This window comes from Thamnophis elegans, chromosome Z (assembly GCF_009769535.1).
Source record: "Thamnophis elegans isolate rThaEle1 chromosome Z, rThaEle1.pri, whole genome shotgun sequence".
Classification (NCBI taxonomy): Eukaryota; Metazoa; Chordata; class Lepidosauria; order Squamata; family Colubridae; genus Thamnophis; species Thamnophis elegans.
In genome coordinates this window covers 33143269-33169055 of record NC_045558.1, presented here as the reverse complement: position 1 = coordinate 33169055, position 25787 = coordinate 33143269, and the positions used below count along the sequence as shown (strand labels likewise).

Here is a 25787-nt window from a genome sequence, read left to right as displayed (position 1 = left end):
ATGTAATTAACATTTACAAGTCTAGCCTGCATGAAGTTAAAACCAGTTTTACTACTTTTTATAAAATGATAAAAATAATATTCAGCAGTATTACCCTCAGCCTTCTGGTTTAGCCTTTCATAACAGTCTCAGTTTCTCATGTGGCCCCTTGAGAAAATTATTTTCCCCCTCCTGGGCTAGTTACCCCAACTCACCTCACAGGTTGTTGTGGGGAAGGAGGAAAGTGTACTGGTATTTTTACTACCTTAAGTTGCATATGGGAAGAAAAGTGGGAGAATTTTTTTCCCTAAAAGACTGGCAAAAATTGGAGAAAATGTGAGGGAGTGCGTAAGGGTCAGGGTGGCATGGTAAGGCCATGTGATGGAGGTGCTAGGGTGGCATGGTAATGCCTATGGATGTGAGGGAGGCATGGCAAGCTTTGGGGAGGGAGCATGGGAAAATAGCGAGGTTGGGAAGGATATGTGAATGGTCAGTGTGAGTATAGGATGCTGGGGGACATTTTCCATAGACTTGCACTTCCCATGACTTTCTGGGTAAGCTGGCCAAGAAGGTCAAAATAGCATCTGCAGGGTACTGCAATGAGTTGTAAATACTGACTGGTTGCCTTAAGTCCAGAACATGATCAAATGACTGAGCTGTTCAGGTTACCATCCTAACTTTGAACAATCACTCAATGAATAGTTGCAAGTCAAGGACTACCTGTATTAGTAAATTATATGCTTTTTCTTAGAAAATATTATTACATAATTTCAACCAACAGAGAAATAATTGAGGATAGATACTTCGATATGGGAACTTGTGCAATATAAGAATTACTGATATTCATTTCTGTTCATTTTGAGTTGTTTTTACAACAAAAATGAAATTTATTCTACTGTATGACAGACCAAATGTTGTAAGCCGTGTTTCCACGTATCCTTAACTTGGATTTTTCATCTCATTAAAATTGGGAAAAACATTTTTGATTGATTCTGTTTCAAGCACAAATTGCAGGATGCAAGCAGTACTAGGAATGCTTTAAAAGTATTGCAATGTTCTCAACAATTGGCTATAAACTCCTTGGATCTCAGGTATTGACAACTTTCCAACTCTTACGGAATAAATGATCGTTTTCTGCAAAAAGGGAAATATATCTGTGATGACTTTGTGATTAATATGTGTGTTCAACACAAGTTGGTAAAGGGAAAAGAAAGAAATGTTCTTTCTATTTGTTTAAGTTGCTGGACTATTTAAATTAGTTATATAGCACAAATAGTATATACAATACTTTACAAATTAATTCAAGTAATATAGAACAAATTGGAAGGCGTGAACATTGAAGTAACATGACTTTCATTAAGAACGAAAATTAATGGAGTAAGAGATCTTAATCTAAAGGCCAGCAAATAAAGAAACAACATTATAGTATTGTAAGGATATTTAATAAGAAAGTTTGCAGCAAAATAATTTGTATGTATGTATGTGTATACATACATACATACATACATACATACATACACATACTAACATAAAATGAAAAATAATAATAATGATCCAAAATTAGGCAATGTTCCATTCTTCTTTTCAATATAATATTAAATCTTAAAAGTATATTAAAAATGCAAAAATGAAGTGTAACTTAATGTTTCAATACAGAATTACAGTAAAAGCTTAATCTAATAATCAAAACTGCAATCAAATCAAGCATATATTTTATTTAAAATGGAAGCAGCTGTATTAATGCAATCCAAGTAATTGAAATGCCTATTAAAACTTCTCTCTGTTATTGTTTTACAATGAGGACATAGCTTTAGAAGCCAATTTGAAGAGCTTTTCACCACTGCAATAACCAGAACTTAGTTGAGAATTCTGGAAGAGGTAAACCCAAGCTATATGGAAGTTGTCAGATTGGAAAAGGATAATCTAGAACTAAGTTTCTCAACCTTGGCAATTTTAAAATCTATAGATTTCAAATCTCAGAATTCCCTAGCCATTGTGCTAACTGGGAGATTCTAGGAGTAGCTATCTACAATATGTCATGGCTATCTACTGAAGTAACTTGGTGCAAGATGTCCTTACTCATCAAATAAAATGTAAATTTCCTACTTTTCAAATCCAGACATTATCATTTCGTGTTTACATAAGGGCAGAAGACAATTTACTATCCATGCACTTCAAATATAAGGACCTCAAATATAAGAACAAACATAGTTTCTAAACTGCACTTAATGGCTTAATATTTGAGACAATTATTAACACAAATTGCTTATTAATATTCCAAAAATATATAACAAATTAAAAACACAAAATTTTGATTGGAAGTAGTCTGAGAAAGTGTACATATCATGCAACAAAACTCTATTCATAAAAATAAATATAATTTATCCATTACAGATTGTTTTGCTTTATAAACAAGGTATGCATATAGATGTTGCTCACATCCTGGGTACAAATGGAGGCCATTTCCATAAATGATACATTTTCTATATTCCTTTCATTTGTGCCCGTTATCTAGGTTTCTTTAGAATATTTTTCATACAAAAAGATTTTTTCAAGAAACAAAAGAAGCAATGAATTAAAATATTGCATGATTCTTAAATCCTAACTTGCACAATACAAAATATAAAATTGAGAATTAGTGAGTGAAGTGTTATATAAAGCAGTTACTAAATTGCACTGAAAGTAGAGGGGTTCTAATTATCTACTGAAATTTTGAATAGCATGCTTGTTATATTAGTAATTGACAGAAAATATGTAGACTAGACTAATAAGTATGCCAGGCTGTACCAAATGTTATCCAAATGAATTTCCATGCATGCAGGATGGCATTTTCCTTCCCTTCTTGATCCTAGAATGCTGAATGTACAATGTCAGCAAGACCATAAACTGAATACACTTGCTATTCCAAACAATTTAATGTTTTTTTGTTGGAAGCATGAAAGCTTCTATTGTATGTTAAACAGATTCTAATCAATGGAGAAACACTTGGAGTGAAATATTTGGCGCAAAAGTCAATGTGGTAAAATGACAAGTGGCACCTATATCAGTGATTAAAGCTATTTTTTCAGATTGTTCTTCAATAAAATTACGTGATAGAAATGAGTGTCCTAACTCAGCAATATTCAGATGAATATACCAATTCGCACTAACTGAAATTTAGCGTTACTATTTATTCAAACTAAGTAAAAACTAATCAAAAGATTGTCACAGGATTGTAGCTAACTGTACTGTACTGTGAGCAAATAAAATATAGAAACTTTCTCTGATAAAAGAAAAAATACTAATAGAAATAGAAATACATCTAAAACACATTTATTTGCCTCCCAATGAACTGTTTTCTGGAAGTTTATAAAATTCATTAAAAAAAGTGTTCAATGGTACTTTTTCTTAGATGGAAGTCTCAAGGTGCAGATAGTGTAAGTCTTCCTCTGCATTTCAATGAACCGTCTGAAAAGAATTGCTTCACAAATCACTGAATAAAACCCACATGACATGTTTGAAAAACTCAGTCCAGAAGAACTCTGTTATGCAAAACACATCAAAAACCATCTGCACAAATTGCTGATATGAAAAAATGATTTATATTTCTATTATAAGCAAGTCATGAATAACTTGCTCTGAGGTATGTGTTTGGACTGTGAAGCACACGTATTAGAGATGTGAAAATTCTTAGAAAAGCTCTACTTTATGGCTGAACCACCTCTGCTGGGATGAGATTTCCTGTTGTATCCAACTGCATACACTTACAGGAACATGCAGAAACAGGGCATTCATTATGATCTCTGTATAAGAAGAAAAAGCAAAATATTATTTAACTGCAAGAACAATGCTTTGACGTGTATAAATAAATACCTATGTATATATCTTTCCTAAGAAATATGAATTTTGGTACACATAGAAAGGACTTAGAAAAGAAGATATACATTATTTTTGAATTGGTGATACGTGTAAAATTAACACCCCAATATTGAAAAATTAACCCTATAAATAGGATAAATAGGAAATTTTTAAAAAGTTTATATTTTATAGTTATATAATGTTATAGTTTTAAAATTATAGGTTAGCTATATTTTTCTACTGAAACATGTTCTAAACTTGCCGGAAAGAAATGGTTAACTGAACAAAAAGCACCTTGGGACAACCATGACCTGGATGACAAGAATTTCCAGAGACTTTTTTCCATAGCTAAAAGTCGGAGGAGATTCTCAGTCATCCAAGTCATGGTTGTCCCAAAGGTGCTTTTTCAGGACACAACTAGACTTTCTTGTTTTTTCTTTGAATACATTTCACTTTTCATCCAAAAAGCTTCTTTGGCTCTGATTGGATGGTAGGGAATGTCTTCAAGGAATATAAATCCTTGCATTTCCCACCACCCACTCAGAGCTGGAGAAGCAAAACATCTTGAAAGAAAAAAAAAGGAAGTCCGGTTGCCTCCTGAAAAAGCATGTTTGGGACAACTATGACCTGGATGACTGAGAATCTCCATAGAGATAGACTTTCACTGAATGCACATAAATTTTTCTTATATTTATTGTGGTCTGTTTTTTGCTAATCTCTTTCTTGATATAGTTTGTAGAATTAGAATTTTGCTGATATATTTTGATATGTAAACATATTAACTAAAGATATAGATACATAATAAGGCTAACAAGGATTCTTGGCTTCACATAGTATTTTTAGTTTCTTACCTGAACCAGCTGAGCATATGTCCAGCATGACCACCATGCCTACAGTTGTGACACCAAGTAAACCAGTTGTTGAACTGAGCTAATTTCTTGTCCTTGCTGAGATCCACTTTTTCATCTGACTTGGATCCTCCTTTATGAAAAAAAAGTTAATTTGATTTTGTAACTGTTGGGAGTATGCTCCTAGTGTTGAGTAGGCAATATATATCTTTATACAACAACAAATGGTCATTGTTGCTTTAAATGAGTGGATATACTTATAATACTTATAATTAACTTTACAATAAGAAGGAGTCAAGAAAGCTCACTCTCTGCTTGTCCTATGCTTGATAACTGGAATGTGAACTGCGACTGTAAGCTATTGTTCTTTGAATTGTGTTTGGACTAATATCTACTATCTATTATCACTGCTTGTGAAGCAATTATCAGTAGTAAAACTACTTGTTTTTACTAGCAGTGTCTGAAACTCTATTCATGTGTTTCTACTAGCAACATTCTTTCTCTCTAGCTGTACATGCCGCTGCACTATTTTCTGTCTCCCAACAGAGATACCCCTAACAGTAACAATCAGAACTAATTGCTAAATATTGTACTAGCAGAAAAGCTGTTATTAAATCACTAAAGACAAAAGAACAACTTAAAAATCAATATATAGGACAATTATTAAGACATAAAGGACAAGAAAGAGCTCAACAGCTAATTTTTATAGGCTATAATGGTAACCACAGGTCGTATAGGTTTTGCCAAAGAGGATCAACAAAGGTTATTAGCAGTGCGAATGCCAAATTTATGGACATATCAGGTGGAATAGATTAGATCCAAATAATGAAGTGATTATAGAAACCAAGCCAAGCACTAATGAAGATGATGAGAAACCAGGATTGAATAATAAAAATGAGTTGTCTCCTGAAGAGGGATAGTAGAGCAGGAACAAGTGAAAATAGAAAGTCCGGTAATAAGTCCTGAGTTACCAAGGCGTTCAACACGAGTAACTAGGCCCCCTGATAGATATCAGGCAACTATGGCTTATCAGGTTAACAAAGTTCCTGCAACGTACCATGAATTTGACCACATTTCCTCTAGAAGATCAAAAGGAATGGAGAACTGCAATGACTGAAGAACTTAAGTCTTTGCAGAATATGAAAGTATATGAAAACACTGATTCACCTCCAGGTAAGAAAGCAAGTAGTAAGTGGATATATAAAATAAAAAACTGGAGTAGACGGATCCATAACATATAAGGCTAGGCTAGTGGCTCAGGGTTTTGACCAAACAGCCACAGATTACGATGAAGTGTTCGCACCTAGTCTAAAATCCATTACACTTAAAACCTTAGTTTGGGCTGCAAAAAATAAGTATTTGATTAAACACTTAGATGTTAAAATTTAGAAGATATTTATTGAGTAGAGCACAGCTTATATTTCTAATCCATGAAGACCATTTTTTTGGCTTGCTCAAGAAGGCTATAATGATGGGGCTTTCCTTGTGTCAAGGGAGCAAACTGAGGGGAGATGCTACAGAAAAGAGAAGTATCCATGCTGCCCGACCTCTTCTCACTGTACTTCCAGATAATTAACACTCTTAGCAAGCATTCCCTGGTTATTCTAAGTACAAAGGGAAGAAACTTTTGGGAAAGATTCCTGGGTATTCCTAAAATACCCAGGTCTCAAGCCATACAATGCTTTATAATTATCACTAATTACTGCTGCTGTTGTGTTGTAACTATTCCCTGAGCATGAATGTAACTGTACTTTGGACCAACTGAAATTTCCAAATAGTCTTCAAGGGCTCCCCCATGCAAGTTGTAGTAAATAAATCTCTAAATGAAATTAGCGCATACTCTTCCTGATTAAGGCTCCAGTGAAGCTATGTTATGGTCTCTTCCTGACTTTTGAGCAGGAGCCACATATGCAGGACTATTCCCAGATTGTTACCCTGTTCCTCCTGAGGAGCACAATCCTACCAAGAATAAAAAATGGTGCAATCTGCAAATGGTCTCCTAATCAAAAGACACTTTGTCTTATTTAGGTTGAATCTGAGTCTGCGTTACCCCATCCATTCACCATGGCTTCTACCACAACTTGCAATGAGATCCTAGTAGAGATGTATAACAGTCTATTATCTGCTTATTGATGACATCTCACCTCAAACAAACAGTACAGGAAGACCTTCATTGTGAAAAAGGATTCAAAAATAAAAATAGTCATGTTATTTGTCAGATAGGATGCCTTTTACTTTTATGCAGCTGAAGCAAATAGTGGTTTCCCTCATGCATATTTGTGTTGTGAGTTTACAAAGCAAAAAATAGAATTCCTGAACTAATATCATATGACCAAAACAACTTTGGATTGACAATTCTCCCACACCAAAAAATAAGTTAAGGCAAAGCAAAACAGCATTCCTGAATTTCAGTTATGATTTTGTTGTTGATGATTGAACAATACAAAGAAATAGTTCTTGAGTTATAAGGGTAATTTGAGATCGCAATTTCCATCACTAAGTGGTGCAGTGGTGAAGTGCGATATCATATGACCATATTGTGTAATGATGGCAATCCTGGCACTCCAGGGGCTGCCATCATCCCAAAACCACACAGGTTAAGCAGGAAGAGGCAGAAGAATGGGAATAGGAATAGGAATAGAACAGAACAGAATAATTGGAAGGAACCTTGAAGGTCTTCTAGTTGAACTTAAAAACTTCCAGCGTTAGAGCATTTGCAACTTCTGGAGGTAAGTTGTTCCACTGATTAATTGTTCTAATGGTCAGGAAATTTCTCCTTAGTTCTAGGTTGCTTCTCTCCTTGATTAGTTTCTATCCCTTGCTTCTTGTCCTGCCCTCATGTGCTTTGGAGAATAGCTTGACTCCCTCTTTGTTGTATCTCCTGAGATATTGGAACACTGCTATCATGTCACCCTTAGTCCTTCTTTTCATTAAACTAGACATACCCAATTCCAGCAAACATTCTTTCTATGTTTTAGCCTCCAATCTCCTAATCATCTCTTCTCTGCACTCTTTCAGATAGATAGATGGATGGATGATGGAAAGATGGATGGATGGATGTAGGAGAATGCCACGGGCAGATGATACAGGAGGGTTTTTAAGCAGAAAAAGCAATGGTACAAGTTGCAACCTTCTCTGCCGACTTCTCTATTGACATTTCTTTTAGGAAGGTAACTGGGAAGGTTCCAAATGGTCATGATATGACCACGGTACATTGTAATCATTCTAAATGCAAACCAGTGTCCGAATTACAATCTTATTCTTATTGGGGTGGTGGGACAGCCAGAACGTCAGGAGAGAGACTGTTGGCTTACTTGAACGGTCGTTCTCGGGGCACTGCGAAGAGAGTCCAAGCATGGGTTAACACAGCCTATCTGCCCTTGGACTGAGTGATGTTTTTTCAGTTGACCACGCATCCCTTTGCCTCTGCATGCTCAGTTTGAAAACGAAGGAGACAGTCCTGTAATCAGTTATAGTCAATACAGTCACATCGTGTAAGAGAAAAAAATTCCCCGGGCGGATTTGGACTCTCCTCACAGTGCTCTGAGAACGACCGTTCAGGTAAGCTAACGGTCTTTCTCCAGTGCACTGCTCGGAGAGTCCAAGCGTGGGACATGCCTAAGCTATTGAGTCCCAGGGTGGGAAAGCACCAGAGCCTCTGGAACTTCAGCTACTCTTTGTAATACTCTTCTCTCAAAGGAGGCTTCGGCTGAGGCAAAGGTGTCAATTCTATAGTTTTTAATGAAAGCCGTGGGGGAGGCCCACGTGGCTGCTCTGCAAATGTCAAGAATAGATGCCTGGGTCGCCCAGGCTGCAGAAGCTGCTGCGCTCCTAGTAGTGTGTGCGGTGACCCGGCACGGAGCCGTCTTGCCCTGGTGTTCGTATGCCAGCTTTATGCAAGCGCGTAGCCAACGACCCACTGTGTGTGAAGAGACCTTGTGGCCAAGGGACACAGGGAGGAAGGATACAAAGAATGCTTCTGAACGGCAGAAGTCTTTTGTTCTCTTTACATGTGTACATAGCCACCAGGAAGGCAGTTTTGATGGTAAGGTGGCGTAGACTGGTCGTGCGCAAAGGTTCAAACGGAGCTTTCGTCAGAGCCTTAAGTACGAATGGAAGGTCCCATGATGGATACCGGTGAACAACTGGAGGGCTGATGTTCGCTGCTCCCTTGAGAAAACTCTTGATCTGAGGATGCTGACTCAGAGATCGAGAGGAGCCCCTAACCAGGATAGTGGACAGCGCTGCAACCTGATGTCTAAGGGTGCTAACAGCAAGTCCTTTATCTAGACCCTCCTGCAAGAAGTCCAGGGTCTGAGGAATCGAGGCTGATGAGGCCTCTATGTCCCTAGCTTTGCACCACTGAGAGAATGCAGCCCAGGTGGCATCTAGATTCTAGTGGTAGCAGGTCTCCTGGACGCTTGTATTGTTCGAATACCTGGTCAGAGAACTTTTGCTTCCTCAGCTGTAGCCACTGGGGTTCCGGATGGCTGACGGCCCCCTGACTGAGGGAAATATGATCCTGAGGGATTCGCCACGGTCTCTGAACTGAGAGACTGACCAGGTCTGCGTACCAGGGCCTTCTGGGCCAGAATGGGGCCACCAGGAGAAGGTCTGCCTTTTCGGCCAAGAGCTTGTTCACCACCTGAGGTATGAGAGGAAGAGGAGGGAATGCATACAATAGTCCCCGAGGCCATTTGGACCTCAGTGCGTTTGTCCCCTCCGCCTGGGGCGAGTGGTAGTGACTGAAGAAGCGTGGGAGTTGTGTGTTGGTGTGTGTGGCAAACAGGTCTACTTGCGGTTTGCTGAATCTCCTCACGATCTTCTGGAACAGGTCTGGGTGCAGGCGCCACTCCGAGTGGTCGATGCGTTGGCGGCTCAGCCAGTCTGCTTCCCGGTTGCTGATGCTGGAGATGTGATCTGCACTGAGAAAAGCCAGATGACGTTCCGCCCACCTGCCCAGAGCTTCTGCCTCGAGCATGAGAGCCCTTGATCGAGTGCCCCCTTGCCGGTTTATATGGGCCTTGTCCGCCACATTGTCTGTCATTAACAGTACATGAGCCCCTTTTACGAGAGTGGAGAACCTTCGCAGTGTGAGGCGGGCTGCCCTCAGTTCCAGCCAATTGATGCTGTGGGCAGCCTCCCTCTGAGTCCACTGGCCCTGGGCAAGGTGACCCTGGCAATGGGCGCCCCACCCCAGGAGACTGGTGTCCGTGGTGACAACTAGCCTTTCCGGCTCCTTGAACAAGCCGCCCTTCTTGACTGCCTTGGATCTCCACCATGCCAGAGATCGGATCACCTTCCACGGGAGCCGAACGCACCTGTGGGAGTTGCTTTGCCCTCTACATTGGCAGCAGAAACCACTGCAGCTCCCTGGCATGGAGCCGAGCCCAGGGGATCACTTTCAGGCACCATATCATGATCCCCAGGAGCAGACAGCTGTACGATTGGACCTGGCAAGGCTGTAGTGCTTCACTCTGCGTCTCAGGTTGGACAGTCGGTCTGGCGAAAGGAATACCTGGCAGGAGGTGGAGTTGATGACTGCACCCAGGTGCTGTATACAGGTGGACGGCTGGAACTGGCTCTTCTCCATGTTGACAGAGAAGCCATGCTGCTGCAGAGTCTGCACAGTTAGAGTGACATTGCGGTGTGCCTGCTTGGTGGTGAGAGAATGAATAATTGTATCGTCCAAATAACATTCCAGACGAACCGGATGACTGTGGAGATGAGCCGCTAGCACTGCCAGGATCTTGGTAAACGTTCTGGGCGCAGATGACAGCCCGAAGGGAAGCGCCCTGTATTGATAATGCTTCCCTTGCGAACAGAACCTCATGGGGACATGCAGCTAGGCCTCTTTGAGATCTATTGATGTCAATAGGTCCCCCTCCCTCACACAGTCTAGGATGGAGTGGAGTGACTGCATCTTGAACCTCTTGTAAGCCAGATGCTGATTCAGGCTTTTGAGGTCCAAGATGGCCCTCCACCCCCCTGAGCTCTTAGGCACAAGAAAGAGGATGGAGTAGAATCCCCTCCCCTCCTGACCCTTGGGGACTGGTTCTATCGCCTCTATCTCTATGAGGTGGCGAATTTCTGCTCTCATACGATCCCTCTTCTCTGGGTTCCTGGGAGTAGGGTAACGAAGAAGCTTCCTCTGAGGGAAGGTTAAAAAATCCAGGACAAGTCCCCTCCGAATGGTGTTGAGGACCCACTTGTCCGATGTTATCTCCTCCCACCTGTCGGCATACAGCCGCAGCCGACCTCCGATGGGAGGATCCCTGAGACCGTCACTTCCCCTTACGAAAAGGCCGGGAGCCACCACTGTTGTTTCCGTCTCCTCGGAATGTTCTCCGAAAAGAAGACTGGGATTGGTTGGCACGAGAGCCGAAGGAGGATCTGTCCTGGTCCCTATCCCCCCCCGCCTGAAAAGGTCTCTGATAGGAGGAAGGGTGAGAAGAGTGCCCTGCTTCTTGATTTCTGTAAGGCCTCTTATGAAAGGACCCCGCCCCCTTACGGTCATCCCTTTTAAGAGTGGTAGGAAGGATTTTACATTTGTCTTTAGTTTTGGTGACAAACTTGTCCAGAGCATCTCCGAACAGAAGACCTCCCTTAAATGGGGCCGATGCCAGCTTCCATTTGGCTTTCATTTCGGCTTGCCAATGTCTAAGCCATAGGAGACGGCAGGAAGTAATAATGGAGGCGAGGGCCCTGGACGAGAATTTAGCAGCTGTCAAGGTGGCATCCGCCAAATACTCGACAGCAGTAATAATTTTGGTCAGCTCATGGAGCCATCTAGATTTCCTGGGGGGCGGCCGAGATCTGAGTTGGCGCAGCCAAAATAATGTGGCCCTGATAAAGAATGAAGCGGAGGTGGATGCCTTAATGGCCCAGGCAGACGCCAAGTGTGTTCTCTGGCACGCCTTTTCCAACCGCTTATCTTCTGCCTTTAGTCCCTCTAGGAGCTCAGTTGGCAGGTTTGAGTTGGAAGTTAGGGACACAACCGGGGCATCTACTTCAGGAAATTTCAGGATGTCTTCCATCTTCCCCTCGAGGGCATACAGTGCCCTGTCACCCCCACTGGGATTGGTCAGTGTGCCTGGCTGTAGCCACTGGCGCTGCACCGCATCCAAAAAGAGATCAGGTACAGGAATGACCTCAGGTGCTGCTACTGTCTCTTTGAACAGGCCATGCTTGTGATCCTTGGATGTAGAAGCCTGAGCAGCTTCAGGCTTGGAAGAGGGCCCTAGCTCTGTAGCCGTCATGGCTTTGTGCAAGATGGATTTAAATAAAGACAGCTTGAACAGGCCAGTGAAGGCCGGTTTGTCAGGGGTAAGATCGTCTTCAGAGAGAACGAAAATTTCCCCTTCCTCCTGCTCCGAACCGGAAAGCTTAGAATGAGATGGGCTGGAGAAGTCAGAAGAAGATACAGGTTCTTTAGAGGTGGAGGCTTTAGGCTGGCGATTTTTCTTTGGGGTCTTGGTCTTGCGAGAGCCCCTGTGCTTAATACCTTCAGCTATCCCCTGGAAAATGGCCAAGGAAATCACCTCCCTCATGTCATCCGAGAGAGCAGGACCATTACCCTTCTTCAGTTTCTGCTTGCTGGGCTTGCGGTGGCCAGCCCTGCCTGAGCTGGATTCACCCTTCTCACACTGGGAATCCTGGATGGAATCACGTTCCTCCCCAATGGAGGAGCTAGGGGAGTCAGGATACCCCCAAGAAGCCTCTGGAGAGGGATCCCTTGATCTATAGTCATCCCCAGACAGGAATTCACTGTCCCCAGGGGACTGGGCCTCATGATCAGGGGAAGCTAACTCCCTGCTGCGATGGTTCGGGTTAGGCTCTGCCTGATGCGGCCTAGAAACCTCCCTAGAATCAACTGTGGCTCTTGCAGCCCCTGGTGAAGACCTTTCACTAGAGCCCTTGTGCCCTTTGCCTTTTTTAGCTGAGGGATCCAGCTTGCTGTGCTTGCTGGAGGGCCCTGCCTGCTCCCCCAAGGCCTCCCTGCATTCCTCTGCCATGCTCAGGGCACCCATGGGGCCTGGAAACTAGCTGGAACTGGGATGGGCACGCGCTGGCCAAAAACGGCTCAAATGACGCTTGCAGACTCTTCAGGAGGGAAGGGCCGCCTGTTGGTCGGATTCCTTCCTCCCACTGCCCTTGGATCCCCGAGACTTAGCTTCTTCCTTGGAGGGAGAGACTAGCTGGCTCCCCGGACTAGTCCCCAGCCTCCCTGCGGCGTTCTGCAGTCACTGAGGACCGGCTTTATCTCCGTTAGGGCTGTCTGGGGCCTCCGCTCTTCCTGCTCTTCCACAAGCGAAGCTTCGATGATCTCCGATCTCCTCACGAGCTAAGCGTCCTCCTCCTCTCGGCCTTGCTCCGGAGCAATCCAAAATGGCGGCGGGTGCGCGTGCAGCTGCCTCCTGCTCTTTTTTGCCCTCAAAGCCCGAAAAGCGTGCGAAAGGTTCAACTGTCGCCGCTGTTGCCGGGCAGAGTTGAGAGCCGACTTGGCCAGCGGCGAAGAGGCCTGCAGGCTCCCTGAACGTCGGCTGGGGGCTTTAAAATCCCTGGGCTCAGGTTGGGATGGTCTCCCACCGCCCGTGCCGCTCGCCAGCAGCCACTGGGCGAGGGCTCACAGTCCCCTGGAGCGCTTGTGACCAGCAGCTGCAGGGGAAGCCCGGGTGCCCTCTTAAAGCAACATAAATCTCCAGGAAATCAAATCTGACAGTTCTTGCTACAACTAGACAATTATTCCAAAATACAGAAGTCAAACGTGGTCCAATGTGGGAAACTATCCAGCCTCTCTGACCTCAGACTGGAGCACTCCTAAAACAGTCCCAACGGGTGGACTGAGTTTTCAAACTGAGCATGCAGAGGCAAAGGGAGGCGTGGTCAACTGAAAAAACATCACTCAGTCCAAGGGCAGATAGGCTGTGTTAATCCATGCTTGGACTCTCCGAGCAGTGCACTGGAGAAAGAGGGAGATTTCTGATGCTCCCTGCCAGCTTCCCAGAGGTAAATCAATAGGGGAACCAGTAGGAAATCAGACATTGTTCCCAATCCCACTGCTTTTTTATCCACCATCGTTCATTCTGTTTCTTTGTTACGATAAGAAAACAGGAGTTGTCTGGCTTTAATATAAGATAGACAATTAATGAATGCTAACTATTTTTTTTCTGAGTCTACCTCCTTGTACTTACCAGAAATACTGGCTTTTTAATTGTATGTTACTGTAAAGCAGTTTTAAATTATATCACAGCAAAGAAAATGGAATAAATGTTAATTAAATTCCGTTCAGTTCTAGCATTTTCTAAGACAATTATTAAACATTAATGTAATATTTTTATATTCCAGTGCATACCATTTCCTATACTGAACTATTTTTCAAGCAGTTCATAATGAAAACAGCAGTAAATTTTAAGACAATGAAATACTGGTTAAAAAGAAAAGGACCATTCTTCAAACAGTTATATTGGTATGCCTGAATGAAGAGATGAGTTTTCAACAGACAACTGGAAATATTTATAAGAGCTTCCTGAGTTTCATTAATGATGTGTAAAGAAAAGCAGTTGAGGAATTCAAACAATTGTTTTTCAGAGCTAGAAATCTTTGGTTTAAATGAACAATTTCAAACCAGGGAGACACACCTGGGCAGCAGGAAACTGGAGTGCCCATATTTATCAGACAAAGAGCACAGCGAGGAAGAGGTTTGCGGCAACCAGGACAACTTGTGACTTTTGATTTGGTTGGTGATCCACTTACACCATACTGACTGAAACCTCGGCCTTGATGTGGTATAGTTGAGCAGCTATAAGAGATTGATTTTCCACAAAAGTTGCAACTTACAAATACCTAACAGGAAAAAAAACAAAGCATTAATATAACTCGAAACTCCAAAATAATATTGACAAAGGTATGTTTTACTAGAGCTCATCCATAAAGGGAAGATTAGCACTGGGTTGTAAAATGTAACAAACAAGATAGTGACATACTTTGTATGTATAATTGTATATGTATAAGTTTATTTATAGGCCGCCCTTTTCCCTGAGGGGACTCAGGGCGGGTTACAACTTATGTGGGAGGGGATACATACAATGACGTATAGAACATACATAATTAAAAAATAGAGCAACATTCATCATTCGGGTGGGGACAGATTATAATCTTTAACCCCAGGCCTGACGGGATAGCCAGATCTTGAGGGCTGTGCGGAAGGTCTGAAGGGTGGTGAGGGTACGAATCTCCACGGGGAGATCGTTCCAAAGGGTCGGAGCTACTACTGAAAAGGCTCTCCTCCGCGTAGTTGCCAGTCGACACTGACTGGCAGATGGAACTCGGAGGAGGCCTAATCTGTAAGATCTTATAGGTCGCGAGGAGGTAATTGACTTTAATTAGAATCCTAAAGATACTAGCTTAATTAAATTGCTACACAGCCAGGAAAATTATAACCATACTTACCTGTGCTAAAGGTTTTGAGCTGGGGTCCACTTTACTTCGATGGATGTCAAATTCGGCTCGTTTATGCCAAAATCTCCATGCATCCAACAGATTCCGGTAACTCTCAATCCAATATTGAACACGCTCATCTTTGAGCACGTCAGAGGGAGAACCCTAAAAAGATAAGACAGCAACAAAAAAAAATTGCACTCAAGAACAAAATAAAATTTCTGATGAAGTTTAAAATTATGGATTATTTTTTTGCAAAGATTTAAAAAAACCTAGCTAATCTTCAAAAAAATAATTCTGCTTCTATTTTATACACTGTCCCCAAACTTGAAAAATAAGTGATTTATAAATAGTGGCAATATATTCACAAAATATTTTACTGAAAATACCACATAGATCATAAAACGAAACAATAGAATGAGAAATGATTTACCTCAAAGGCAAGCAAGAACATAAATGTGTGAATTAAGCATAGTATTTTCCCAAATGTTGAAGCTTGAGATTATTTTAAAAAAAGATACAAACCTGCAGCATACAGTAGCTTGCTGTCTGAACATCACCTGTTCTATCCACATAGCTTTCCATCAGATCAACTCCATCATTTGTGAGTCCCGTCAGTAAAATTCCTTCAAGATTTCCAGCCTCTTTCATTTCATTTGTTAGTTTTTCAACGAATCTGTTTAGCTATTTTAAAAAAATGATGTTCTTAAAGTCTTCAACTTGTTATTACCTATTTCATCCAGACACAAATATGGCATGCCTGTTTGGTATTAAATGTATATGGTGTTAAATGTTTCTTAATGTGAAAAAATATGAAATCAATTCATTAACATGAATGGATAATATTTTCAATATGTCCTTCAGTTCAAAATGTTTCTGAAATACTGTCACCTCATTAATTCTGCAGAATATATGTGAGAAATTTCTAGGAGAAACCACAGCTTTGGATATGCTGAGGACTCTACTTTTGATAAAAAAGATGGAACCTTTTTTTAACAATTAAAGAAAATATAAAAGCCATGCTGTTACTTGATATTAATAACAGTAGGATTAACAGCAGGAGGATTGTGACAATAGAAACTCAATCCAAAGTATTACAGGATTACCTGTACTCAAGATATCACATGGCAGCCACTATACCTTCAATAAAAGAGAATATTTATAGCTCGGTTGAAATGAGAGGTCCCTGGTGCTCTCGAGCTTGGTTGTTTTCTTGTAAATGTTTCATTACCCAAAGTAGATGACATGATCAGTACTAGTTTGGATAATAAAATGTCTGCAACGAAAACATCGAAGCTCAGAGACAACCAGAGCTACTTGTATAGTAGCTATAAGCCATGAAATGTGAAATTCAAACCCTAACTGTTCTCAACCAAATTTAGACTGGGAGTCCAGGTCTGCACATCTTTAAGTTCCCAAGGTCGAGACACATTGACATACAGATACACTGATGCCCAGAATAGTACAAAATAGTAATCATTTTGATATAATTCGGTTCCTGGCATTATTTCTTCTTCACAAAGAAGATGAGAAATTTGGAAAAGTGTGTTATTATTTGTTCTTTTCAACATAGTGTGTTTTCTGGAAAGAACTTGGAATAAAACAGAAAAAAATGGCAGCACATCTGATCATCTTACCTGTATATCAGTTAAGAATTTACAAGCAAACGCCACTCTGTCTCGTACAGCTACATTACTTTCATTCTGAAAAAAACAACACAAATATATATGTATGTATGTATGCATGCATGCATGCATATTTTCTATAATTCAAAAATCTCATTTTTTTTCATGAAAAAAATGGGACAGTTTGTATTTCTACTATAAAGTATCTATATTGCAATTTGAAAAATATAAAATATAAAGATAATAAGGGTAAAGGAGTCCCTGCAAATTTTATTTCATTACTCATTGCCGATTATATGCCATTTGAAGACCATTCAGCCAGCGCTGTCCAAAGACAATTCTGCAGTCATGTGGCCAGCATTCTTACCTTCTCACCGAAGCAGTGCCTATTTATCTAGTTGCATTTGCATGCTTTCAAACTGCTAGGTTGACAGGAGTTGGGTTGAGGATGGGAGCTCACCCCATCATGTGGCACTCAGAACTTAAACCTGGGCTGCTGGCTTTCCAGCTGACAAGTTCAGAGTCTTAATCATTGAGCCATCATACCACCATATTAAACATAAAAAGAGTGCCAATTCTTTAAAAGACGATAAATTTGATTAATCCTTCATTTTCTAATTGCCTGACTACTAGTATATATTTTGATCAAGCAATCATTTTTCTGACTAGCTACTCACAAATGTCAGGGATTTTTCAAAATATTTTGTATCAGAACAAGGACAATTAATCGATGCAAAGAAAACCTACTTTCAGCTGCACAACCATAATACATTGTATCATAAAGATCTTTTGCCTTTGTCTCAAAGGCTCAAAATTTATACCACTTTAACTGATAGATCAATATCCTAATTTGACACTGAAGAATCCATATTTGCTGCATACTGTTTCAACAACAATAATACAGTTTTTAATTTAAAAAACTTACCAAAACCCCATCATAGCAGCCTGATTCACTGGTCAAGAAAGCAAACATGGCACATAAGTAAGGATTGTTCAGCTGTAGCCTAAGAGTGCTGCACATTTCTCTCCACAAGGAATTCTTTTCATCTGTATAGCCTGACAATGCCATAGCCACGACATTAAGATTTAGATCACCTGCATTGCAAAAACACAATAACCCTAAAGTCAAAAGAATATAATAACAACATAGTAAGCAATAGGAGCAGTTTAAAATATGTTTCAAATTACATAAAGTATTATTCTGTGAATGGATCAATCTTTTTTTTTAAATAAGAGAAATAATAATTTTAAAAAACTACAACCTTTTCCCAACAATACCAATAGGGCAGTGGTGGGTTGCAAGCGGTACGCCTCGATACTGGCGTACCGGACCCTGCCCTGAGCATCGGGTATTGTTCAGTACTGTGCTCTGGAGGGCCCACCCGCCCGCCCTCCTTACCTGTCCTTTAAACCTTTGGCACTTCCGCACATGCGCATGACATGTACAGTACCTGCGCAATGCTTCCCCAAGCAGTTGGAGTGTCGCAGAGGCTTGCGGAGGTGTTGCAACAGGTACAACGCATGTGCGCTCTGCGCGCAAGTGCTGTGTGTGTCCATGTGGGTGACGCCAGGCCCATTCCAACTGTACCGGTTGGAACGGGATCCAGAACCCACCATTGCAATAGGAGAAGAGAAAAAAAATAAAGTTTGGCTTAATCTGCAGATCGGCTTATATGTGAGTCTATATGGGAAATATAGTACTTTTTAAAATGTATTTCCATGTACATGGGCAAACTTAATTTCTTTAGGTACACTTTGGTACTTAAAATTCTTGGTGTCCTCAACTTACAACAGTTCACGTAGCGATCATTCAAAATTATAGTGGCACTGAAAAAAGTGACTTATAACTGTTTTTCATACTTGACTATTGCAGCATCCCCATGGTCATATGATCAAAATTCAGATGCTTGGCTACTGACTCATATTTATGACGGTTGCAGTGTCCTGGGATCATGGGATCATCTTTTGCACTTTCTGACAAGCAAAGTTAATGGGGAAGCTGGATTCACTTAACAACTGTATTATTGCAGTGACTCACTTAACAACTGTGGCAAGAAAGAGCATAAACTGGGGAAAAACTCACAACTTGTCTTGCTTAACAACAATAATTCGCGGCTCATTATGGTCATTATGTCGCGTACGACCTGAATTCGCAAGTCTATGCAAGTCTATGCAATTTGTTGATTCAAATGAAGTTAATATGACAAAAGTAAAAAATAATAAACTGAAAAAATGAAAAGATCCATACAATAACTATTGATAGCAATATAGAATTCAATCCTTAATGTATACTATACTGAATGTTCTCAATGTTTGCGGAGAGATATAAAAAATAAATAACAGTCATATATTGGACTCATTCCTTAAAAGCAGGAAGTTAACTTTCCATTTATATAAAATTATCATCTTTGTTATATCATGATGTAGCAGAAGTTCCAAATAGAATGGGAAGAGGGGTTGAATTAAAATCCTAGCACAGCAGAAAATGGCGAAGACTTTATCTCCTACGGAGTCCCTTAAGTCTTATCTTACCATTGCCAAGAGAACACAGACTGTCCTTGTAAATACACATTGCAATAATGAATAAGCAACCTTGATAAGCTCAGTGTGTCTATGGTTCCTTGTGCCTGACACCCAGACTCAACAGAGCCAAAGCTTTTCAGGAGGTGACAAATTCTATTTTTAAGAATATAGTTTTAAATAACATTAAAATTCTTAATTATAATATTTCTTCCCAATATTGTATTGTAATTGTACTGTAATAATTACATATTATTTGGCACTCAAACAGATACATCTGGACCGTGACCCGTCAAAACCGCGGTCCACTAAAGCGCGCCCGATCAAAGCGTGTACATGATGTCATCAGCAGTGCGACAAATAAAATTAAAAATAAATTAAATTAAAATTAAAATTAAATTAAAGCAAGCCGATTCACGTAAAGGTAAGGGTTAGGGTTAGGTTAAGGGTTAGGTTTAGGGTTACGTTAAGCGTTTGGGTTAGGTTTAGGTTAAGGGTTAGCGTTAGGTTTAGCGTTAGGTTAAGGGTTAGGGTTAGGTTAAGGGTTAGGGTTAGGTTTGGGGGGGTTAAGTTTAGATTTACGCGTTAATTTTAAGTTTACCGCTCAGAGCGTGCTGTTTTCGTCGCGCTGTGATGACATCACGTACGCGCTTTAGTCGAGCGCGCTTTAGTCTACCGCGGTTTTGTGGTGGAACCCATCTGGACATGATCAGATCATGACTTTAAAAAAAAAACTTCAAATTTCCTACAATGCTAACAGGAAGGGGGGGGGAATCAAATATCCATTCTTTGAGGGCTCAATAAACTTGAAATAATTCTTGAATTAATTTTTAGATAGGTATATTTTACAATTTCCTAACATTAGGCCCTGCTGATTCTGTAAAATTACTCCAAACCAATTAACCGAGTTGGATACCAATCAACTGAGATGAACTATATGTCAACTTGCAAAAGCATTTCTAGTCTGCTCTTGAGTTGCCATAGGCAGCAAGGGGGGAGCACATTCCACATGTACCTTCTTCCAGCGTCACTCTGATTACCAAAGCCAGGCATGGACTTCTACAGCCTGCGGGAGTGCCACGTTGGAGAATGTGATTCTCCAGATTGAGAAGAGGGGGGGAAACAGGGTCAAAGTTGAATCATAAACTACGTGCCAGAGAGTTAACCTCACTCAACATGATGATGCTAATAAATAACTGGTTTTCTTTAGAAACTTGGCTCAAGGATCATGAGTTAATTAAGGTATCTGTCGGAACCTTGACACTATGTAAGGCTGCAACTGGATGGACCTGAGCATTCACTGGCTGTATGCCCTTCTTGATTCCATGCAGAGTTCACAGCGTATATTTTTTTTCTTTTTGTCCTATTCAGAGTGAACTGTACAAGTACATCATAACACACCTTTGCCAGAAGATGCTCCTTTGTTCATTATCTGTATTGCTCGTCGGATGTCCAAATTGAATAATGCTACAGCAGCAGCTCGTTCCCAGTCTCCTTCTTGCTCCAAAGAGCATAGAAAGGGTTCCACATCCAGATCTGTCCCCTTCTTTACCCATCCACAAAGCTGCAAAGCCAATGATCTTTCTTCACTTGTATACTGAATAATATCTGCATGTCTGTCAGATCCACTTCGGCTGTGCCTCAAGTTCTCTGTTGTTCCTGAAAAAGGAATTACAGATTCACTGTGTATACAATAAGCACAACTTCTTAATATTTGAATGCACTATGTTAAATTTATCATTAAAATACAGACCTTGCAACAGTTTTTAGCATTTTTGTGTTCACAAATTATCATTCAATCGTGAAATTAATTTGGACAATGCAATGAATTGGATTCAAAGAGGAAAAGATAATGCAATGTGTTGAATGCACCATGTTGCACCTATAAACACCTACCTAAATCAAATGTTACTTTACCTTGAATCAAATGGCACACTATGCAGCTCCATGAAAGATAGTTTAAGAAGCTGTCAATGGATGTATCCATAATATTGAATAGGCTATGAAGGAAAAGCCTAAAAGATATTCACTTTTAAATTATTTAGGATGTTACCAAATAATAATACGCAAAATGAACTTACCCATAGAAGTTTTCACTATAGATTTGATGCCTGCATAAACCAAGGATCCTTTGTTTCCTGTGAATTTCTGATCCATATCGTCAGCATATTGCTTCATAAGTATTTTCCAGTATAGGAAATAACTTCATAAGATGTGTGAGGCAAAAACAATATTGTATTTGTTTATTAATATTCTTTGTTTTGCTAGAGTTAGATGTGGTATCATTAGAAACCAACTTTGACTTGGTTTCCTTGATCCAAAGAATTGTGCAAATACCCTCTCCAAAATGATTTCTACAAGCTTAGTGTAATCCTCTCAGTATTTAATAGCTAATAACTACGTGATAGCATAAAGTGGCTATAAAAGGTAAAGGTTCCCCTCGCACATATGGTGCTAATTGTTTCTAACTCTTGGGGACAGTGTTCATCTCCGTTTCAAAGCCAAAGAGCCAGTGCTGTCCAAAGACATCTCTGTGGTCATGTAGTCGCCATGACTAAACACCGAAAGCGCACCGAACGCTGTTACCTTCCCACCAAAGGTGGTTCCTATTTTTCTACTTGCATTTTTTACATGCTTTCGAACTGCTACATTGGCAGGAACTGGGATAAGTAATGGGAACTCACTCCATTATGCAGCACTAGGGATTTGAACTGCCAACCTTTCTGATTGACAAGCTCAGCATCTTAACCATTGAGCCACCGCATCCCTTAAAGTGGTTATAATAAATATTTATTATTAAGTTTGATAAAGAAAGTATCTTTCTTTTCAGGCTTAAAATAATCTACAAAAATCCAGATTTATTTAGATAAATTAAGTAACTGAAAGCCATTAGTGCTGTTTTATATAATGATGCATAATGCCAGAGCCCAAATGTCACCTTATGTTAGATTGAAAAAAGGAACCACCCCAAATATAATTTGCAAGAAATCTATATTTCAGAGAGGTCCCTGAATGGCAGGAATCAGTCATCCTGTGCAGCAAATACTATTTTAAGGATATAGTGTAGAGTGTACCAAAGTGATTTCAGTTGCACATCTTCACTTCCTGCAAGAATATGGTTTCTCCAGACCTGTTCTGTATCTAGACCATATCTGGATAAAGCCCGGAGGCGCATTTTGGTAGCTATGTCTTTTTCAAAAGATCTCGTTTCTTCTGTGCATTCATACAAATGTCTTCCACAAGCCCACATTAAAGAAGTAACTGGACTCCATGCCAGAGAGATTCTTTCAAACACAGTGAAATCTGACATAGTCCTGTTAGAAGCCACAACAACCATTCGATTTTGACTTGAGGGATGCCATGCAAAGGAAGCGATATAGTGTTCACAAGGTTGAACACTTCTTTCAATGATTGTAGGTTCTGTTTCATCCCCTATTGGAGTGGGCGTATGTTGCATATCATAGAGCTTGATGACATTACTATCTCTGGTTAAAGTAGCTAATAAACCAGTTCTTGTAGGACACCATGCTGCTTTTATTAAAGGTTTTGGTTGTTCTGTCAGCGTTAGTACAGGTTTCTCAAATTTTCTAAGGTCCCATATGGCAACCTGACCTTCATAAAAGGAAGCCACACGATCATGGAAGTATGGATCAACAGTAACACCCTGAACAGCTTTGGTATTCACAAACATTTTTTGGCTTGTGTTTCTAAGGTCAAAAATAGCCAAGTTTCGGTGCATTCCAGCTAAAAGAAGTTTCTGATCTCGTGGAAGCCAACAAAGAGAAAGACAAGCATCATTCTGACCTAATTCATAAAGTGATTTTGTTACGACCAATCCTGATTCAATATCACTTGAAAGCCTTAATTTCTCAGTGGCAATTGAAATTTCTGGAGTGTATTTACTACTTATATCCCAGATCAATACTGAAAAATCAGCTCGATGTTTATCCAAGCCAGCAGCAAGCCAGTTACTATCCAATGGATTCCATGCCAAGGTGTTACACTGCCGAGCATGCTTTGGAACGAATTCTTTTCCTATCAAATCTTTGCATTTTGAATTGTGGTCTTGGCCAAGGCTAGTCAAGACAACTCGACCATTAGCTTGCCCAACTGCCAATAGACATTCAGGATCATATTTTGGATACCAAGCCACACATTTCAAATATGGAGTCTCTGAATTAATGGACAAAAGAGTAGCTGCCGTTTCTTCAGATAAACGCAGTGATCCTGCTTTGAGTTCTGAACTTACTGCAGATTCAATACGATAGAGACTGAGTTCCGAGTCACATAAAACAAATCTATCAACATGGTGTGGAGCCCACAGAATATCAGGCTTGGAGCCACTCATGTCTGTTCCTCAAGCAGTTTAGAATGTTGTTGGGAAACTAGAGGCAAGTTCACTCATATGGACCCCTTTTTTAAAAGAAAAAAGAAAAGAAATAACCAATGTTATATTATAAAATACTTTACATCATTCCAAATAAGCATTGCACAGTAGCATTTATGTTTCTTGTTCCCAGTTGGCAATTACTCAACCAAAACAAAATTCAAATGGTTTACTAATTCAGTATCACCATTCAGAAATTCAGATGGAACCTAGGATTTTGAAAAGCACTTAAAATCAGCCTTTGGTTCCAGGCCTGGGGTTAATTTGTTGAAGGAAGACAAGAGGGGACAGTTGCCATACTGTGTTTTAATATATGTTTTTAATGTGCGTTGCTTTGCTTTGCCTATGTTTTTAATTATCTTATATTAGATTTTGTAAGCTACCAGTTTATTAGAGTACCAAATTATAATTAATTTAATGAAATAACTCAACAAGTTATTTTTATTAAAACTTCCTTCCAATCGTAAGCAAAAAATAGTCACATGAACCTATAGTGTCTGCTAACTTGCACTTTTACTGCTCACATGCTTATACAAATTACTGTAGTCCTCAATTAACGACCACAATTGAGCCCAAAATTTCTATTGCTAAGCAGTTAAGTGAATCTGTCTTCTCCATTGGCATCTCTTGTAGAAAGTGGCAAATGATCACATGACACTGCATCCATTCATAAATAATGCCCATTGCTAAGCTTCTGAATTTTCATAATGTGATCATAGGATGATACAATGGTCATTAATGTGGAAAAAAATCATAAGTTACTTTTTTCAGTGCTAGTGTAACTTCAAACCGTTGTAAACAAATCATTGTAAATTGAGGGTTACCTTTTACTCACTTTGTTGATTTTTCTTACTGGATTATACAGTAGAAAAGGTAGGATCAATTCTCATGTTCAGAGTCAAGAGTACAGTATGAGGCAGCTACTTTCTAAACCAGAGACAAATATTATATATGAAAGTTTTTAGTAGATTCTGGGAATTGCACTTTTGCAATATCTTCTAGACCAAGGGTTGCTAAGCTTTCGGACCTCAGGGACCACTAAATTCATAATTTTAAATCCCACTAATATGAATTTCTTTAAAGGATAAATAGAATTTAGTGCAATATAAAAAATGCAAACAAATTTTATGCAGACCACCAGTGGTCCACGGATCACCTGTTAGTCCTCTGTTCGAATCTAGACCATTTCATATTCCACACCACTTCATTGTGGGCTGATGTTATTGTTTTTTCCTCATTAAAAGTAGCAAGTTGCAATATGTTCCCAGGTACTGTGAACTTACTTAAGTGGCTGGCAACAAATTTGAGGAGGAAATTCCATTATTCACCAAGATATGTTTCGTGTAAGATTTGAACATTAGAACTACGAGCATCGCAGTGATCGTTAGCAATTGCAATATCACGAAACAACATGGGACTTAGAAAAAAAGACCTTAGGAATGTTAACGTACGTTGCAATCTCAGCCCGACGAAAATCTACCGTAACGTTAAAAAGTCTGAATTACCGTGACGGATACCTTCAAGTTCCGTGCCTGCATTTGTTTTTCCCTCTCCTAAAATCAGATCCGAGATACTCGAGATCGGCGGCGAACTATTGAACGGTCGGCGCCCCAGACCTCAGTAAAAGCAGCGGTTCTGATTGCTGCCACCGAGAAGTGAAGACCAGAGAGAAACCCGTGAGCAGGGCGGGGTCCGCTCCGCAAGACCCGCCGGAGCTCCCGCCGAGAGGCTGCGGGAATTACGCAGATTAAGTCGAGAAAGGGAGGTGGGGGGGAACCCTTCTAAAAACATGAGAGCAGCTCCACAACAGTTTGGACTTCCGCCTTCAGAGAAGTGTCTACTTCCGGCATGGAAGACTAAATGCTTCCCAAGGAGGATTGTGGGGGTGTGTGGGTGTTAATGACAGTTTATGGGGGATGCTGCTATTTCCCAAAACCGGTGCATGAATTGCTTTGGGTCGTCCCGGCTTCCGAATTGCGGGATTTCTGCGAATGCTGCCAAGCGTGTCTGGCCAGGTTGACTAGTAGTTGCTTTGCAGACCTTTTGCAGGCGAGCGAAGCAGCCAGTCCCTCCCCTCGGCACCCCCGCCCGGGCACCTTGAATCCGTCTTCCGAGGAAGAACAGAGCGCCGAAAGCTGGGAACGGCTGACT

The 25787-nt window shown here is 40.5% G+C and overlaps 1 protein-coding gene across 5 annotated transcripts; it reads right to left on the bottom strand.

Moving 5' to 3' along the window:
• Window positions 1-2492: 2492 nt before the first annotated feature.
• MIOS (meiosis regulator for oocyte development) lies at window positions 2493-25452 on the bottom strand. 5 transcript variants are annotated; one of them, XM_032237162.1, is made up of 12 exons: window positions 25142-25452; window positions 24461-24563; window positions 22310-23662; window positions 21331-21429; window positions 20651-20908; window positions 17655-17824; window positions 16742-16807; window positions 15630-15788; window positions 15117-15269; window positions 14306-14510; window positions 4668-4797; window positions 2493-3761 (listed from the first exon to the last, which is right to left on the bottom strand). In XM_032237162.1, exons 3-12 carry the CDS (start codon window positions 23595-23597, stop codon window positions 3665-3667), a joined length of 2625 nt encoding a protein of 874 aa, XP_032093053.1. In that variant the 5' UTR covers window positions 23598-23662; window positions 24461-24563; window positions 25142-25452; the 3' UTR covers window positions 2493-3664. The 5 variants fall into 5 exon arrangements, with proteins under 5 accessions (XP_032093053.1, XP_032093052.1, XP_032093054.1 ...); XM_032237161.1 differs by having other exon boundaries at window positions 25154-25452; XM_032237163.1 differs by having other exon boundaries at window positions 24472-24563; window positions 25154-25452.
• Window positions 25453-25787: the final 335 nt, after the last annotated feature.

Excerpts from the sequence above, each read along its gene's own strand:
- MIOS (XM_032237162.1), bottom strand. The coding sequence starts at position 23,597 with ATGAGTGGCTCCAAGCCTGATATTCTGTGGGCTCCACACCATGTTGAT. Across the intron at positions 20,909-21,330 it reads TATAGTGAAAACTTCTATGG|GAACAACAGAGAACTTGAGG; the intron begins GTAAGTTCATTT and ends TTCCTTTTTCAG. Across the intron at positions 15,270-15,629 it reads CAAGCTACTGTATGCTGCAG|GGTTCTCCCTCTGACGTGCT; the intron begins GTTTGTATCTTT and ends TTATCTTTTTAG.